Source organism: Hypanus sabinus, chromosome 12, assembly GCF_030144855.1.
Source record: "Hypanus sabinus isolate sHypSab1 chromosome 12, sHypSab1.hap1, whole genome shotgun sequence".
Taxonomy (NCBI): domain Eukaryota; kingdom Metazoa; phylum Chordata; class Chondrichthyes; order Myliobatiformes; family Dasyatidae; genus Hypanus; species Hypanus sabinus.
In genome coordinates, this window is record NC_082717.1 from 83,794,479 (window position 1) to 83,809,768 (window position 15,290).

Genomic DNA, 15,290 nt, shown 5'->3' on the forward strand with positions numbered 1-15,290 from the left:
GGAAGCAATACGCAATGTTTCCGCTGGACTGACCGTTTGGGTCCCTGGATGAGCCAGAACTCTACCTCCACCAATGGGCATCGCGGGTAGGATTACGTCACGCCACCCCCCCTCTTCGGCGCGGCAGAGGTCACACGGTCGTTCAGCTGATCAGGGTGCCGATCCCACGTGACACCTCCTTCCTCCGCTCGGTGCATTCTGGTTACTCGGTGTGTCCTTCCTTGTGGCGACATGACCGGCCTGGCGATGCGCGGCCTGCGGGTAAGGAGGGAGGGGAGCCTGCGGCTCGGCCGCAGAGGGGAAGGGGAAACGGAGGAGCAGCAGCAGGGAGGAAGACCCGGGCTCAGCAAGGAATGGGGGGGGAGGAGGAAGTGGAAAGGTCAGTCGGAAGACCTTGACGAGGAGTAATGGGTGGGGAGCTGGGGCGAAGGCGTTGGTGTGGAAGGTGGGCCAAGGCTGCTGGTATGGGTGTAGATTACCAGCTATAGCCGCAGTATGTGTTTACCAATATCGATATCCGGAGACAGGCTGGGACCCCAGACCACCAGGTGAGAAGGATGTCCAGCCAGAAATTATCTGATGGCCTTGCCCTCTGGTACTGCTATCCTAAATAATCTCGCTCCTCAGCTTTTTTTTTGGTAAACTTCGGCTTGCAAATTTTCTCCATGTTTTCCTTTAACCAATAACCTTCCCGGAAATGGAGTTAGCTTTTATGACATCAAGTTGTGAATTCTAGTCGCAGACCCATCTGCCACAAGAAATTGTTTCTTCATTTTGTCACAGCCCTTGAATAATCTTATCAAATTTCATTCTCTTAAGGAGAACAATTCTTTCTTAACTAGACTTCTTGAAAAACAGATGCAGCCCTAGTGTGTTCTGATAAATCTCACTACATGGCCAATAGTTCAGAATCGGGTTTAATATCACTGGCATATTTCGAGAAAATTGTTGTTTTGTAATAAAATCATAATAAGAAATATATTTAAAAATAAATAAGTAGTGCAAAAATTGAGTTACTCCATTCAAGCATTTGATAGTAGAGGGGAAGAAGCTGTTCCTAAAGCATTGAATCTTCAGACTCCTGTACCTCTGATAGCCAAGAGAAGAGGGCATGTCCTCGGTGATGGAGGTCCTTAATTATGGATATTGCCTTTTGAAGATATCCTCTATCTAGGATGGAGCTGACTGACTTCACAACTTTATGCAGCTTTTTCCAATCATGCACTGTCATTCCTTCATACCAGAAGGTGATGCAACCAATTGGAAAGCTCTCCCCAGAATACCTGTAGAAATTTGCATGAGTCTTTGGTGTCATACCAAGTCTCCTGATGAAATAGAGCTGCTGGCCTGACTTTGTAATTGAACCAACATGTTGGGCCCAGGATAGATCCTCAGATTTGTTGACACCCAGGAACTTGAACTATTGGGCTTCATGGTCTGAATTTTCTGGTTAATAGTAAATTGATGGCAGTTATGATTTCCCTCGATAGCGCTGACCACAAATGATCAATCCTGTCTATGGGTTGCCCCTTTTCAGTATCACCTATAACAATCATGTTCCCAAACTGTTTCACCCACCAGCAGTCAGGTTAACACGAGAGAATCTGCAGATGCTGGAAATAAATAAAAAACACAAAATGCTGGCAGAACTCAGCAGGCCAGACAGGAGTGAAGTAACATGGGAAATTGAGGATGGTTGAGGGGGGGGTAAGAAGTGGGGGGAGGGATAAAGTAGAGAGCTGGGAAGTGATGGGCTGGGGGGGGAGGTGGAGAATTATGGGAAATAAAAGAGAAAGAAAGGTAGGGCTGGGGGGAGAGAGAGAAAGAGAACCAGACTAAAATAATAGGGATGGGGGTAAGGGTGGGGGCAGGGGTATCAACGGAGGTCAGTGAGTTGGATGTTCATGCTGGCAGGAAGGAGGCTACCTAGGCGGGAGATAAGGTATTGTTCCATTGGCCTGTGTGTGGCCTCATCTTAGCGGTAGAGAAGGCCATGGACAGACATGTCGGAGTGGGAGTGGTGGCTACCTAGGCGGGAGATGCTATTCCTTTCTCTCAATTCCTCCACCGCATCTGCTCTCAGGATGAGGCCTTTCATTCTAGGACAAAGGAGATGTCTTCCTTTTTTAAAGAAAGGGGCTTCCCTTTGTCCACTATCAACTCTGCCCTCCATCGCGTCTCCCGTATTTCACGCACCTCTGCCCTCACCCCATCCCCCCGACAGCCCACCAGGGATAGAGTCCTCCTGGTCCTCACCTATCACCCTACCAGCCTACAGATCCAACGTATAATCCTCCATAACTTCCGCCACCTCCTACGTGATCCCACCACCAACCACATCTTCCCCTACCCCCCACTCTCGACTTTCCACAGGGATCGCTCCCTATGCGACTCCCTTGTCCATTCACCCCCCCCCCCCCAATCCCTCCCCACGGACCTCCCTCCGGGCACTTATCCCTGAAAACGGAAGAAGTGCTACAACTGCCCCCACACTTCTTCCCTCACCACCTTCATAGGCCCCAGACAGTCCTTTCAGGTGAGGCACCACTTCACCTGCGAGTCCACTGGGGTGATATACTGTATCTGGGCTCCCGATGTGACCATTTATACATTGGGGAGAGCCGCTGCAGACTGGGAGACTGTTTGGCCGAACACCAGTGCTCGGTCCTCCAGCAGTGGCGGGATCTCCCCGCAGCCACACACTTCAGTTCCACAGACCACTCCCACTCCGACATGTCTGTCCATGGCCGCCTCTACTGTCAAAATGAGGCCACACGCAGGTCGATAGAGCAATACCTTATCTTCCCCCCCCCCCGGTAGCCTCCTACCTGCCAGCATGAACATTCAACTCACAGACCTCCATTGATACCCCTTACCCCCATCCCTATCTATTATTTTAGTCTGGTTCTCTTTCTCTCTTTCCCCCCTCACTATAATCGTCCCCCAGCCCCACCTTTCTTTCTCTTTTATTTCCCATAATTCTCCACCTTCCCCCAGCCCATTTCCCTCCAGCCTATCACTTCCCAACTCTACTTTATCCCCCCCCCTCGACCATCCCACGTTACTTCACTCCTGATGAAGGGTTTCAGCCCAAAACGTCGCCACTACCTCCTCCCATAGATGCTGTCTCGCCTGCTGAGTTCTGCCAGCATTTTGTGTTTTATTTAGCAGTCAAGTTAAAATGTTCTGGCACAGTAAATAGAAAGAATAACGTTTAAATGTATTCTGTTTGCAATAGATTAGGGCATGGACATGTAGTTTTTAAGATAAAAAAACGAAAATAGCATCAAAACATGTATTTAATATGCATAGCAATTTTGAAGTACATTTACAGGTCAAATGAAACCCCGTAGATTAAAAACTCATTTTAGAGCATTAGAGCAGCATGATATGGTGTTTAAAATAACCTTTGAGTCTTGCTGAGCAAAGTAGCATTTTTTTTAACTCTAGAATTATTCACAAGAAGAGCAAGGTATCTCTGAAACTCGTTGGTGAAATTTTGTGACGTGCAGGCTCCAGAGTTTGTCTTCAGCTTTCAGGCTCATTGTGAGCATTGAGTTTTACCATTTTTACAGTTGGAGTCCAGGCCAGTTCTCCTGCGGGGGCCGAGACAGTGGCTTATCAATATCCATTACTTCCTGGTTACTTTATGCTTGTTTGATGTTTTAACTTGTAATGCTATATGTTCTGGTGGTGCTTTTGTTTATTTTATGTTCACTATTTAGTTTCTATATAAAAAAAAACTAAAGCTTTCTGAGCATTGAGTCTCACCTGGTCTGTCTGCTGAGTTAGAAAGTCTTTTCCTTTCTCCTTGCCTTTTACTGCATTCATTACTTTGAAATACTGATGTGCACAGTACAATACCTACATGAGATGGAGCAAAAACCTTATATTATAGACTTGTATAACTTTATGAAAGATGGTTGGATGTTTAGTTTTAAATAGATGGTGGTATTTTTGGGCATGTGATAAATAATGTGTGGATGACCTTACTCCATGTAGACTTGATGGAATGAATGGCCTCCAGTGCACATGAGAAAAATGCAAGCCAAATGACAAACTCTCTAGGCTGAGTATCACTTCCACCCTAAATACACTTGCTACAGTCTCCTTTGCCCCATACAATTCCCTATCTACAAAGTACACTAATTACTTAACAACAATATCTGACCTTTGCATCCTTTGCCATCGTAAAAGGAAAGAGCAGCAGGTATATGGAATGGCACCATCCTGACTTGCAAGTTTATCCCAATTTAAATATGAGAACACAAAGCAGCAGAAGCAAGCCATCCAGTCCCCCAAGTCTGCCTCAGCATGAAGGGTAGGGCCGAACAGTCCTGTGCAGGTTCCCCACAACCTCAGTTCTGATCTTGCAAAACTTTATTTACCTCCAGCCATCTGAGGAAGAGAATTCCAGAGATTCACCACCTTTTGTGGAAAATCTCTTGAGTGCAGCAATTTTAAATTGCTCTTTTTTCTTGTAACTGTGACCCCATGTTTGAAAGTTTGTGAGAAGGGGGTGGGGGCTGTTTGGTATTTTTGGTACAGTTTCCATCTTCAGGCACTTTTGTGTAACTTGCTGACCTCCCTCTGATCCCTTATTTGCCTGTTCTGCAACATACTGCTTCCACTTTACAATAGAGGCTTGCTGCACGCACTCCACGCTGTTAGTGGAGCACCCACATCGTACTAGGGAGGTCAGGTCTCAATGATTTTGCTTCCCTTGTTGGAGGTTTCCGTCTCCACCGACTCCCAATAGCAGGCTAGTAGGTGTCTTTCATTGGGTGTTCGTCATTAAACTGCGTCAGGTGGGATGTGGGACCAAAACCCTAGGGGAGTATTCACCCCCATTCTGTCTTTGCCATAAACCCCACACAGCAGTGTTCTGATCTTCGGATGGATACCTGTAGCTCAAAGAACAATCCAGGTAAACGAGGAGACAGGCACAGGGCCTGAGCCACTGTTTCCTTGGCAGCCTCGAACACCTGTTGTTCTGGACAACACTCGAAAGTTGCTTTCTTCCTCATGACTGTATATAAGGGTCATAACAAAGTGATTAGGTGTGGTATGTGCTGCCTCCAGGAGCCCAAAAGCAACCTTTGGGTCCCTTGCTTATTGATGGGGGTAGTCATTTCTGTTATCGTTATTCCATACCCAGTCTGGGATTCCTTGATGTCCTGAGACCCCCTGGATACCTGGAAACAGGACTGTCTGGCTTGGCCGCTTTATTTTCTATGGATTCATCACCCATCCTCAGCCCCTCGTGTGGCTTACCAGTGTGTCCAGGGCTTCAGTTACCCCTTCCTTGGTGGATCCTCTTAGCACGATGTCATGGATATGTGTACTACTTGTGTATCAGGCGAGAGAGTACATGCATCAAGGGCTCGCGGTATCAGTCCGTGACATGATAGGGCTATGCATGTACCTGTGAAGCAGTCTGGTAAAAGTATACTGTCTGCCTTCCCAAGTGAAGATAAATTTGACGGGGGAATGGAAAAGAATGTTAACCAGATCTATTACAGCGTTCCAGTTCCTGTCTCCCAGCTTTCCACTAAGGTCACTATGCAGCAGACAAATTTATTTAACTGAGCATATTCAACTGTCATCCTCCAGCTGTTGTCTGATTTCTTCACTGGCCAGAAAGGGCTGTTAAACTGAGGTTACCTGCCTGATCCGCCTTGTTTTAACAGTTGTCGTCAGTACTGTTTCACACAAACCATGACATCAGAGGTGGTGTTAAAAGAGGCTGCCACTTCTCTAGTTGCTATTAAAATGACAAATGGGAACTATCCCAATTTAGTCAACAATTCTGTCTCTAGAAGTTCATTTCAGTTGTATTTTCAGGTAACATGATTAGCTATCAGTACTTGGGCTTCCATTGGCCAACCCTCCTCAATAGCCAATCAGGCTGTCATTTCCCATGTTTTATTGTATTTCCTGATGCACCTGAGGTCAGGGTTTCCAGGTATGTTCAGTACCCATGACCAACCCTCCGCTGCACTCTCCTTAGACTCGTGAAACATTTTTAATGCTTCCCAAAATGCCGTTTATCTTCGCAACTATACGGCAGCCATTGGCCAGCTTTTTGTGATTTATGCATAGTGACATCTAAATCCTTCTGTACCTGTTTGCAATCTCTTGCCGTTATACAATTGTCCACCTTTGGATTTCTCGTACTGGAGTGCATGACATCGCACTTTCCCACATTAAACTCAATTTGACAAGGTTTTGCAAACTCACCCGACCTAGTTGTCAGATCCAAATAACATTGTATGCCGTCCTGCCTATTTTTGTAATGCTGATGAATCTTCAGTTTGTACTCCACTCACTCCTGGGTCATTAAAGCAGGTAGTAAGTAACTGAGGGACTGGAGGTCACCCTTGAGGCTCTTTGTACTTGAGTGTTTGATGTTTTTCTTCAGGCCTTCCAGCAGCTTTCACGGCGAACCTTCAGCTCCACAGCTTGCAGAGGGTTGGAGAATAGGGTTCCTGAGAAGCAGAAACTTTTTCAGGTAAGCAGTATGTGTGTGATAAGGATGGGCTCTTTGGGAACTCTGAGCCCTGCCTTTCGGTTTCAGTTACGTTGCCAATAATTGTTAGTTTTTCCAGGTTGTACGCATATTATCGAAGGTGGTATGGAGTGGATCTTAATGCACCATCCTGTGATTGAGCCAGCAAATGTTCAGCACCTTGATTATTACTTGAAAACTATTATGTTGGAATAGAATCTGCTGATCAAACTGTTCTGTATGAATTATGAAACATGAAAAGACATTCTGGTAATCACATGGTACAATGGTCAATAAATTATTTAGTAAATAGTTAAAACTGATAATTCTAGATGGGAGTAAGGTAAATCCCAGCAAAGTGTTGGGAACCATAGGTCTAAATCATCTCTTGCATGAATGCTGCACTTTTTTAATGACACATTTTCAGTTAGTTGTTCTTTAAAGTGCTGAATTGTCCATTTCTACCAGCGACCATAGTGAAGTTTCAGGAATTCTTGTGACCTGATCTCCCTTGCTGTTCCACGCTTGGACTTGGATTTCAGAATGAGGCCAATGGAAAATCCCTACAGATTAGTTGGTCTCAAGTTACTGTGGCCCATAATTGCACATTTTACCAGGATGATAGCTTTTTTTTAAGTTGTCACTTTATTTGCAAATCTGTGAATGGAACTGCATCCAAAAATTGAGATTTAGTGGTTTCATCAATAAAAGTAATTTAAAAATTTGTAAATATTTTAATCATGGAACATACTTGATAAACGGTTTCCAACTTGAGGGTGTAGCTTAAATCATTTTGAGGTAGTTAAAACACATAGGAGAAAGCAATCCTGCAATGAAGCAAAAAAGAAAGGGAAGAGAGATTATGAAAGTAAATTAGAAGAATGAGCATGGACCTTACAGAAACATGAAATTTAGATAGATAAAATAGAGGCAGGAGATTTGTTTCTGCTGCAAGTGAGACTAGAACTAGGGGATATAACCTCAGGATTTGCAGAAATAGATTTAGAATGGAGTTGAAGAGAAACTGGTTTTCCCAGAGAGTAATAAATCTGTAGAATTCTTTACCTGGGGAAGCAGTAGAAGCTACCTCATTGAATATATTTAGGATCCAGTGAGTGATTTTTTTGTACAGCAGGGTAATTAAGGGTTATTGGAGTGGGGGGAGGAAGGCAGGTGGGTGGAGCTGAGTCCATGGCCAGGACAGCCGTGATCTTTCTGAATTGCAAAGGTATTCCTGCTCCTATTTCTTATGTTCTTGTAGCTTACCACAGGAACTAGATACAGATTAGTTGCAGAACAGGTTTTTACCTAATTTCTGGAAGGATGATTGCAAACTAGAAATGGTTGAAGTAAACAAAAATTAAATCCAATTAGTGTACACTTGGGTATTGCAGCTTTTAAGCTTCAATATGTTTAACTCGTATACTTGTTTACAGCCTATCCGTTCTTCCAAAGTGAATTCTTGATTTATCTCCTACTTTTTGTGAAGAATTGAATTGGTTTTGGGCTTCTGACAGACATTGTTGGCTGGAACTACGGTCAGTAGTTAAGGTGTGGATTTGTTGCTTGACTTTGGCTGCATGTCCATGAGTAGTATTGGTAGTTGACTAACCAACGGCACTGACGTGCTCTTCAGTGTTGCCATGTGCCAACTAAGGGCTAGCAAAATTCTCTTCAATTCCCCGCAGTGAAGAGTATTCCCCCTTTCTGGACTATGTTCAACTATCTCTAAATTCATAAGTGTCGATCACTTCAGAGAGTTAGTAAAACAGAATTTGATTTAATGCATTTTAACTCTTTAATGCCTCATGCAGCAGCATAGTCTACCTCTAACCCCTTTTGTGCAGTTATCCTGCCAATTAACCTTTGCTTTCCAGTGCTTGTCTCTATTGGGCATTTTGTGACAAAGATCACTAATCCTAATCCAGAAAAAGCAGTTCTCTAAATTCAAAGCTCAGGGTAAATTTATTATCAAAGTACATGTATGTCAATATATACAAGCCTGAGATTCATTTTCTTGTGGGTATTCACAGTAAGTGCAAGAAACACAATAGAATCAAAGAATGATCACCCCAACCAATGTGCAAAAGCCAACACTGTGCAAATACAAAAAGAAATAATAATAACTAAGCAATAAATATCAGTAACATGAGATGAAGAGTCCTTGTGGGAACAGTTCAGTGATGGGCAGTGAAATTATCCCCACTGGTTCATGAGCTTGATGACTGAGGAGTAATAACTGTTCCTGAACCTGGTGGGGTGGGTTCTGGGGCTCCTGTACCTTTCTTCTGATGGCAGCAGATCCCAGGGATGTGTAGAATTGCATTTTTGTTTCATTCCAATGAGAAAAGTCAGATCTCATCAAGTTGCCAGGCACAGAGTTGATATCGCAATATTTGTGTCCTATTGGAGCTGTGTTTGAGCCTCGGCCCAATTGTAGAGATTTGCCCTCATCCTGGAATATAACTGTCTATTTGATCCTTCTGTACAGAGGATATTAATAGTGTTTCCTGCAAGTGCACCACACAATCTAGTTTGAGTAAGGGAGTTCACGTAGAGGTACAGTGACAGAGTTAAGAGAAGTTTGAATAGTGCTTGGAGGAAATTGTGCAAGTTATTCTGGTTTTGGAGGCGTTTGGATGTTTCCCAACAAAAGCATGTTATTTCTCACTTATGATCAGATGGTTAAGGTCTTGTGTCTTGGACTGGATTTGCAAGAGGGAGGTTTATGCAATACTGTTGAGACCATAGAGCATGTAAAATGCTAATCTAGAAATGTTAAATATTTGTTCCACTAAATTGCAGATGTGTTCAATATTTATTCCAGTACCAGTCAGAATTAACTAACTCGCAGGGTATGCTCTGGCCTCTTTCTGGATTCTGGGGCTCTCCTAGTTGGCAAGCACATTAAAACAAGGGGTAATATTTTCTCCAGGGAGAGACTGTTGCAATGAGGAATAAGAAAAGGGTGTGTCAGAGCTTGAATTGTAAGGATGACTAAAGGCGTGACAAATATTTTGGAACATCAAGTGCAAGAGGGTTTCATAACTCTTGTTTCTGAAAATTGTTTTAAACCATTTTTTCTTCAGTCAGAAATATCCATTTTCTGCAGCTAACCGTATCATATTGCTTTGCATACACTAATTTCTTCAAATATTTGCCATAACACTACCCTTAATTAAACTAGTAGAATATAGACTCAACCCATTTGTTCATGACACCATTTTATAACTCCTTTCTTGAAAAATTGTTTTAAATATTTATGTGAGGATTTGTGTGAAGTTGGTTTTCTGTTAATGGGGTAACCATGCAACTCTATATATAGATCATGGCTGGATCCTAATGACCTTTGAACAAAGGGATCTAGGGGTGGAAGTCCATAGCCCCTTGAAAGTGACAACACAAGTGGATAAGATGGTTAAAATCTTGCGGCAGGGTTATCTTCATTCGGTGTAAAAAGTCAGGAAGCGTGTTAGGGTGTATATAACTTTGGTGTGCCAAAGAGCCGTGACTGTGTTGTGCAATTGTATGTTTTAAGCAAATGGCATTGCTGGCAATTCTTGGGTTGTGTGAACTCTGTTCTTCAGCTGACGATGCAATATGAAAAACAACAATAAAGATCAGGAACCAAGTCCATCATGTGCCTTGTGATTCCTGATAGTGAGAAGAAGCAGTTCCTCCAGGGATGAAGATTCACTCTGAATGCTCCATGCTTTTCTGTTCCTCTACTGTAGTGCACAAGACTATTCTGCAATAAAAACAGAAGATGACCGAATTGTCAGGTGGAAAAATAAGGCTAACATTTTATGCTGTGGAGCTTCATGTAATCCTACACTCTGTATGCAGGGATATTCTCCAAGGGAACTATAACATGACAGTCTGAAATGGGAGAAGTAGTTTGGGGAGGTATACACTACGTGGTTAAATTTGGTCCTCAAATTATTGTGAGGAGAGAGTCCAGAAGTGTGTTTAGGAGAATTGGAGTGGGATTAGGCCAGGTGATTAAATCTGGGGAGAGGATAGGAAAACAGAATTAGTGATGTGGTATAGGGAGCATGGAGCTGGCTTGCCACCACCACAAATGCAATAATGAGTGACCTTGCCTGTGATGTCTGTGTCACAGGCCACTCACCTTCCTCAATCCATCCAGATTAACCCAAATTACAGTTGATTTAATCTGGATTATTGTGGAAAATGAGTGGCGGTTTTTTCAGCTAATCATATTGGGTTGACTTTCAGGAAGAGATAATTGAAGTCAGGTCATGGAGAAGAACAGGATGCCCTCCAAAGACTGCCTGATGGATTATTTGGTCTTATTTAAAAGGGCTTCATATTTAATTTGGATGTAGCAGAAACTCTGCGGTGTCTTGTTTCTAAACCTTGGCTGCATTATGCTTCATTGCTTTAAGAATGAGTTTGTTTTTCTGATTGAATTGTTTGTTATAATGGCAGGCTTCAAGGCATACGGATACAGAGCGATGAGTATGCCTGTGTTACAGTGGTTACGCTTCAGGCAAAGCTGAGCAGATGGTTTGAAGCAGTTCCTGTTCAATATTGTCCTGAGCAAATGCAAAACACCTTTGGAGCTTAAAGCCTCTTGGTTAGAATAGAGCTGATCTGTGGTTACTCTTATATTTTCATATCTTTATTAATCTTACCACTCTAAAATCTGATCTGCCTCACTCTTCAACCATCTACCAGCATCAATGGCCTCTGAATTTTCCATTGAGAATATCTTTGCAAATCTCCTCGTCCTTCTCTGCTCCAGGCTCCTTGGAAATGAAAGCCAACATTCTCGGCCCGAAATGTTGACCATTTACTCTTTTCCATAGATGCTGCTTGGCCTGCTGAGCTCCTCTGGCATTTTGTGTGTGTTGCATCTGCAGATCTTTGGTGATTCCATTAATCTTGGTGCTTTAATCTAATTGCATTGGCTTTTCTGTACTGACATCAAAATCCTTTGTTTCCTTAGCTTCTGTGCCAACCTCTCTCTCCCACACTGTCCTCGTTGTAACAATGCATGCCTTCATGGAAACATAGAAAACCTACTGCAGAATACAAGCCCTTTGGCCCACAATGCTGTGCCAAACATCTACTTATTTTAGAAATTACCTAGGGTTACCCATAGCCCTCTATTTTTCTAAGCTCCATGCACTCACTGCTCATTTCGTTTTTTAAAAAAAACAGCTTACTCCTGACATTTCCTCTGTACCTGCTTCCAAGCACCTTAAAACTTTGCCCTCTTGTGCTAATCATTTCAGCCCTGGGAAAAAGCCTCTGACTATCCACACAATCAATGCCTCTCATTATCTTATACAGTTCTATCAGGTCACCTCTCATCCTCTGTCGCTCCAAGGAAAAAAAGGCCAAGTTCACTCAACCTTTTCTCATAGGGAATGCTCCCCGATCCAGGCAACATCCTTGTAAATCTCCTCTGCACCCTTTCTATAGTTTCCACATCCTTCCTGTAGTCAGACGACCAGAACTGAGCACAGTACTCCAAGTGGGGTCTGACCAGGGTCCAAATCTGTAACATTACCTCTCGGCTCTTTAACTCAGTCCCACAGTTGATGAAGGCCATTGCACCATACGCCTTTTTAACCACAGAGTCAACCTGCATAGCAGCTTTGAACATCCTATGGACTCGGACCCTAAGATCCCTCTGATCTTCCAAACTGCCAAAAGTCTTACCATTAATACTGCATTCTGCCATCGTATTTGACCTACCAAAATGAACCAATTCACTAATGCTTTGGTAAAGGAGACAGAATTGTGTTCACTATCTCCAAAGTACTCTCCCACTGAGAGACCTGACCAGGTTCGTTTTCCAATCAAGTATGAAGCCTCTCCTCTTGTAGGCTTATCTGCATATTGTGTCAGGAAACCTTCTTGAACACACCTTACAAACTCCACCCTATTTAAGCCCCTTGCTCTAGGGAGATGCCAGTCAATATTTGGGAAATTAAAATCTCCCACAACAACCCTGTTATTATTACACCTTTCCAGAATCTGTCTCCCTATCTGCTCCTTGATGTCCCTGTTACCATTGGGTGGCCTATAAAAAAACATCCAGTAAAGTTATTGACCCCTTCCTGTTCCTAACCTCCACCCACAGAGACTCCGTAGACAATCCCTCCATGGCATCCACCTTTTCTGCAGCTGTGACACTATCTCCGATCAACAGTGCCACACCCCCAGCTCCTTTGCCTCCCTCCCTGTCCTTTCTGAAACATCTAAAGTCTAGTACTTGGTAACCATTCCTGCCCCAGAGCCATCCAAGTCTCTGTACTGGTCACAACATCATAGCTCCAAGTACTGATCCACGATCTAACCTCATCCGCTTTGTTCATGATGCTTCTTGCATTAAAATAAACCATTGGTCTGAGCATATCCCTTCTCTATCACTTGTCTATCCTCCCTCTCGCACTGTCTCCAAGCTTTCTGTACTTGTGAGCCAACCATCCCTTCATTTCTGCCTTGCTGACCATTTGAGCAATGGCCTGATGTGTAGATCCGGATGATCTGAAACGTCAACAGTTCATTCCTCTCCATAGGTGCTGCCTGACCTGCTGAGTTTCTCCAGTGTTTTGTTTGTTCCTTGTGCAGAATGCTCTTTTTCCTCTTAGGGATTCTATGTTCCACCTGTTGACTGATCCAATAACTTTCCCCAAACAAACCTTGGATGTCTTTGCCTGCAATGTGCTTTCACAGCTAGTAGGTAGGGAATTTGAGTCACTTCTATTAAAACCAGAAAATGGCAGCATTGGGTTTGGGTTGTTGGGTCTTTCTGTGCAAGTTGCATTGGGGAGTTTTGATTCCCATTTTTTTTTTGTTACAGGCAGACAATGGGATCCCAGTTCACTTGAAAGGAGGAACTGGAGATGCTGTGCTCTACAGGCTAACCATGGCACTCACGGCTGGAGGTGAGGCTCATGTACTTTTTTAATTTCTGGATTCTCAACAGGTAAAGTCATGGGTCCCTGTTCACCTCAATAGGTAAAGTCATGAGAACAGGAATGAGCTGTTTGGTTTTGGAGCCACACATTTGCACCCCTGCCTGGCATTCAGTGGCTGGGCAGTTTTGTTTTTCTGTACAGCCACAGAATGCCAAACAGCGTTGCAAATGTGTGGTTTGGTTCAAGGATGAACAGCCAACTTGCTGCTGTTCCAGAGATTGTGGATCCTGTGACCCAGTGATGACCCGTAACTTGGGGATGAGATTACCTGTGCTGGAGTGGGAGATGAAGATGAAATATTTTTTTTTACTGGCCATTAACTGTTGTTTGGTAAAAACCAATTGTAAAATTTGTCTCAAAAGAATACATGCAAATTATTAATTTGACCCAGGTTCAGAGATACGTACCTGGAACTAAGTAGGCGATGATTTTTTTAACCTGGGATGTTTAGTCTTCAGATGCTAATGAGGAAAGGAAGTAGGAATAGTTTCTTATGAAATTAGTGTGCCCAGGCTTGGAGGTGGAATATGGAGCACCATATATGTTGGGTTGGGTGTATTTTGTCTCTGGATTGTCACTGAGTGGGATTGACGTTTCATTAGCAGGATGGTGAGATACTATTCTCTGGCTTACTCATCCAGAACCCAGTGCCCAACCCCAAGTGGAGGACCAGTTGGACATTAGAGTAATGATCTGGTGGGAAAGCGGTGAGGGGAGGTGTATTCTTCAAATCTTGGCAGAAGACTGCATATGCTAAATTGAGCAGGAGTGGTTATTGTATGTCTAATGGTAAATGCTGAAATGTGACTTTTTTTTATTCCCTTATGTCAGGTGCGCTTTATGTTGTCTACCAACTGTTCAACATTGCCCTGCCTAAGAAGAAGTAACGTCCATTCGCAAACATGTTTTATTCCACAACCCTGTCTAACTATGTATACTGTAACTCTTCAGGGATCTGATCTTGTGAATGGCTGTTCATGGTTTATGGGAACAGTAACTTATTTGACATGGCTTATATAACAAATAAAGTGATTAATTACACACTTGTTTGTCACAATTTCATTTGAATTTCTAAATCTCTGTTAAAGTGCCTAAGTTAACCATAGTGTGAGTTCAATTTGTTTTTTTTTATTTTAAAGCTTGTGTATTTGTATGTCTGGCTAGCTGCATGGCAGTCAGAAATGGTTGCTGTTATTCACTTGTGCAGTGCGTTCTACTGGCACTTGTGGCCTGTCCCTGGTTACCCTTAACCAGATGAAAGATTTGAGAGATTAGTGAACCAGGCAAGATTTGAAGACAATCTGATAGCGTTGTGCTCACATTGCTGTTGCTAACTCCTGATTTTGACTTCAAATCCAGCAATGGCATCTGGGAGGTGGAGGTGGGGGGAATCTAAATATGGTCTCACCCTCTGGTTATTGAGTCACACAAAATGGAAGCAGGCTCTTTGGCCTACCTTGTCAGCATTGACTATAAGAAACCCATTTACACCAATACTACGTTAATCCAGTTCCCACAACCCCACACTCTCATCGATTCCCTGAGACTGCCACTGACTTGTGCACCAATGGCAATTGGCCACTGACCCGTTGACTCAGCCGTACACTTCGGGGTTATGGAAGGAAACGAGCACCAGGAGGAAAACCAGGCAGTCAGGGACAACACAAGCCACACAAATATCGCCAGAGTACATCAAGCAACTTTTTCTCTCTCAGGAAACAGAAAAACCGGGAGAGTAGGATTGAATACAGCATGAAGAGGCGACTCGACTAGCTGTTTGATAATTGTAACAGAGACACATTACCCTTTAAGTATTGACTGAAGCT

General features: G+C 43.4%; 1 protein-coding gene across 1 annotated transcript; it reads left to right on the top strand.

Annotated features, from left to right (window-relative positions):
* Window positions 1-109: 109 nt before the first annotated feature.
* On the top strand, window positions 110-14,505 carry LOC132403071 (cytochrome c oxidase subunit 7A2, mitochondrial). Its single transcript, XM_059986335.1, has 4 exons — window positions 110-261; window positions 6,422-6,511; window positions 13,347-13,431; window positions 14,296-14,505. The coding sequence occupies exons 1-4, from the start codon at window positions 232-234 to the stop codon at window positions 14,349-14,351; spliced, it is 261 nt and encodes an 86-aa protein (XP_059842318.1). The 5' UTR covers window positions 110-231; the 3' UTR covers window positions 14,352-14,505.
* The last annotated feature ends 785 nt before the right edge of the window (window positions 14,506-15,290 follow it).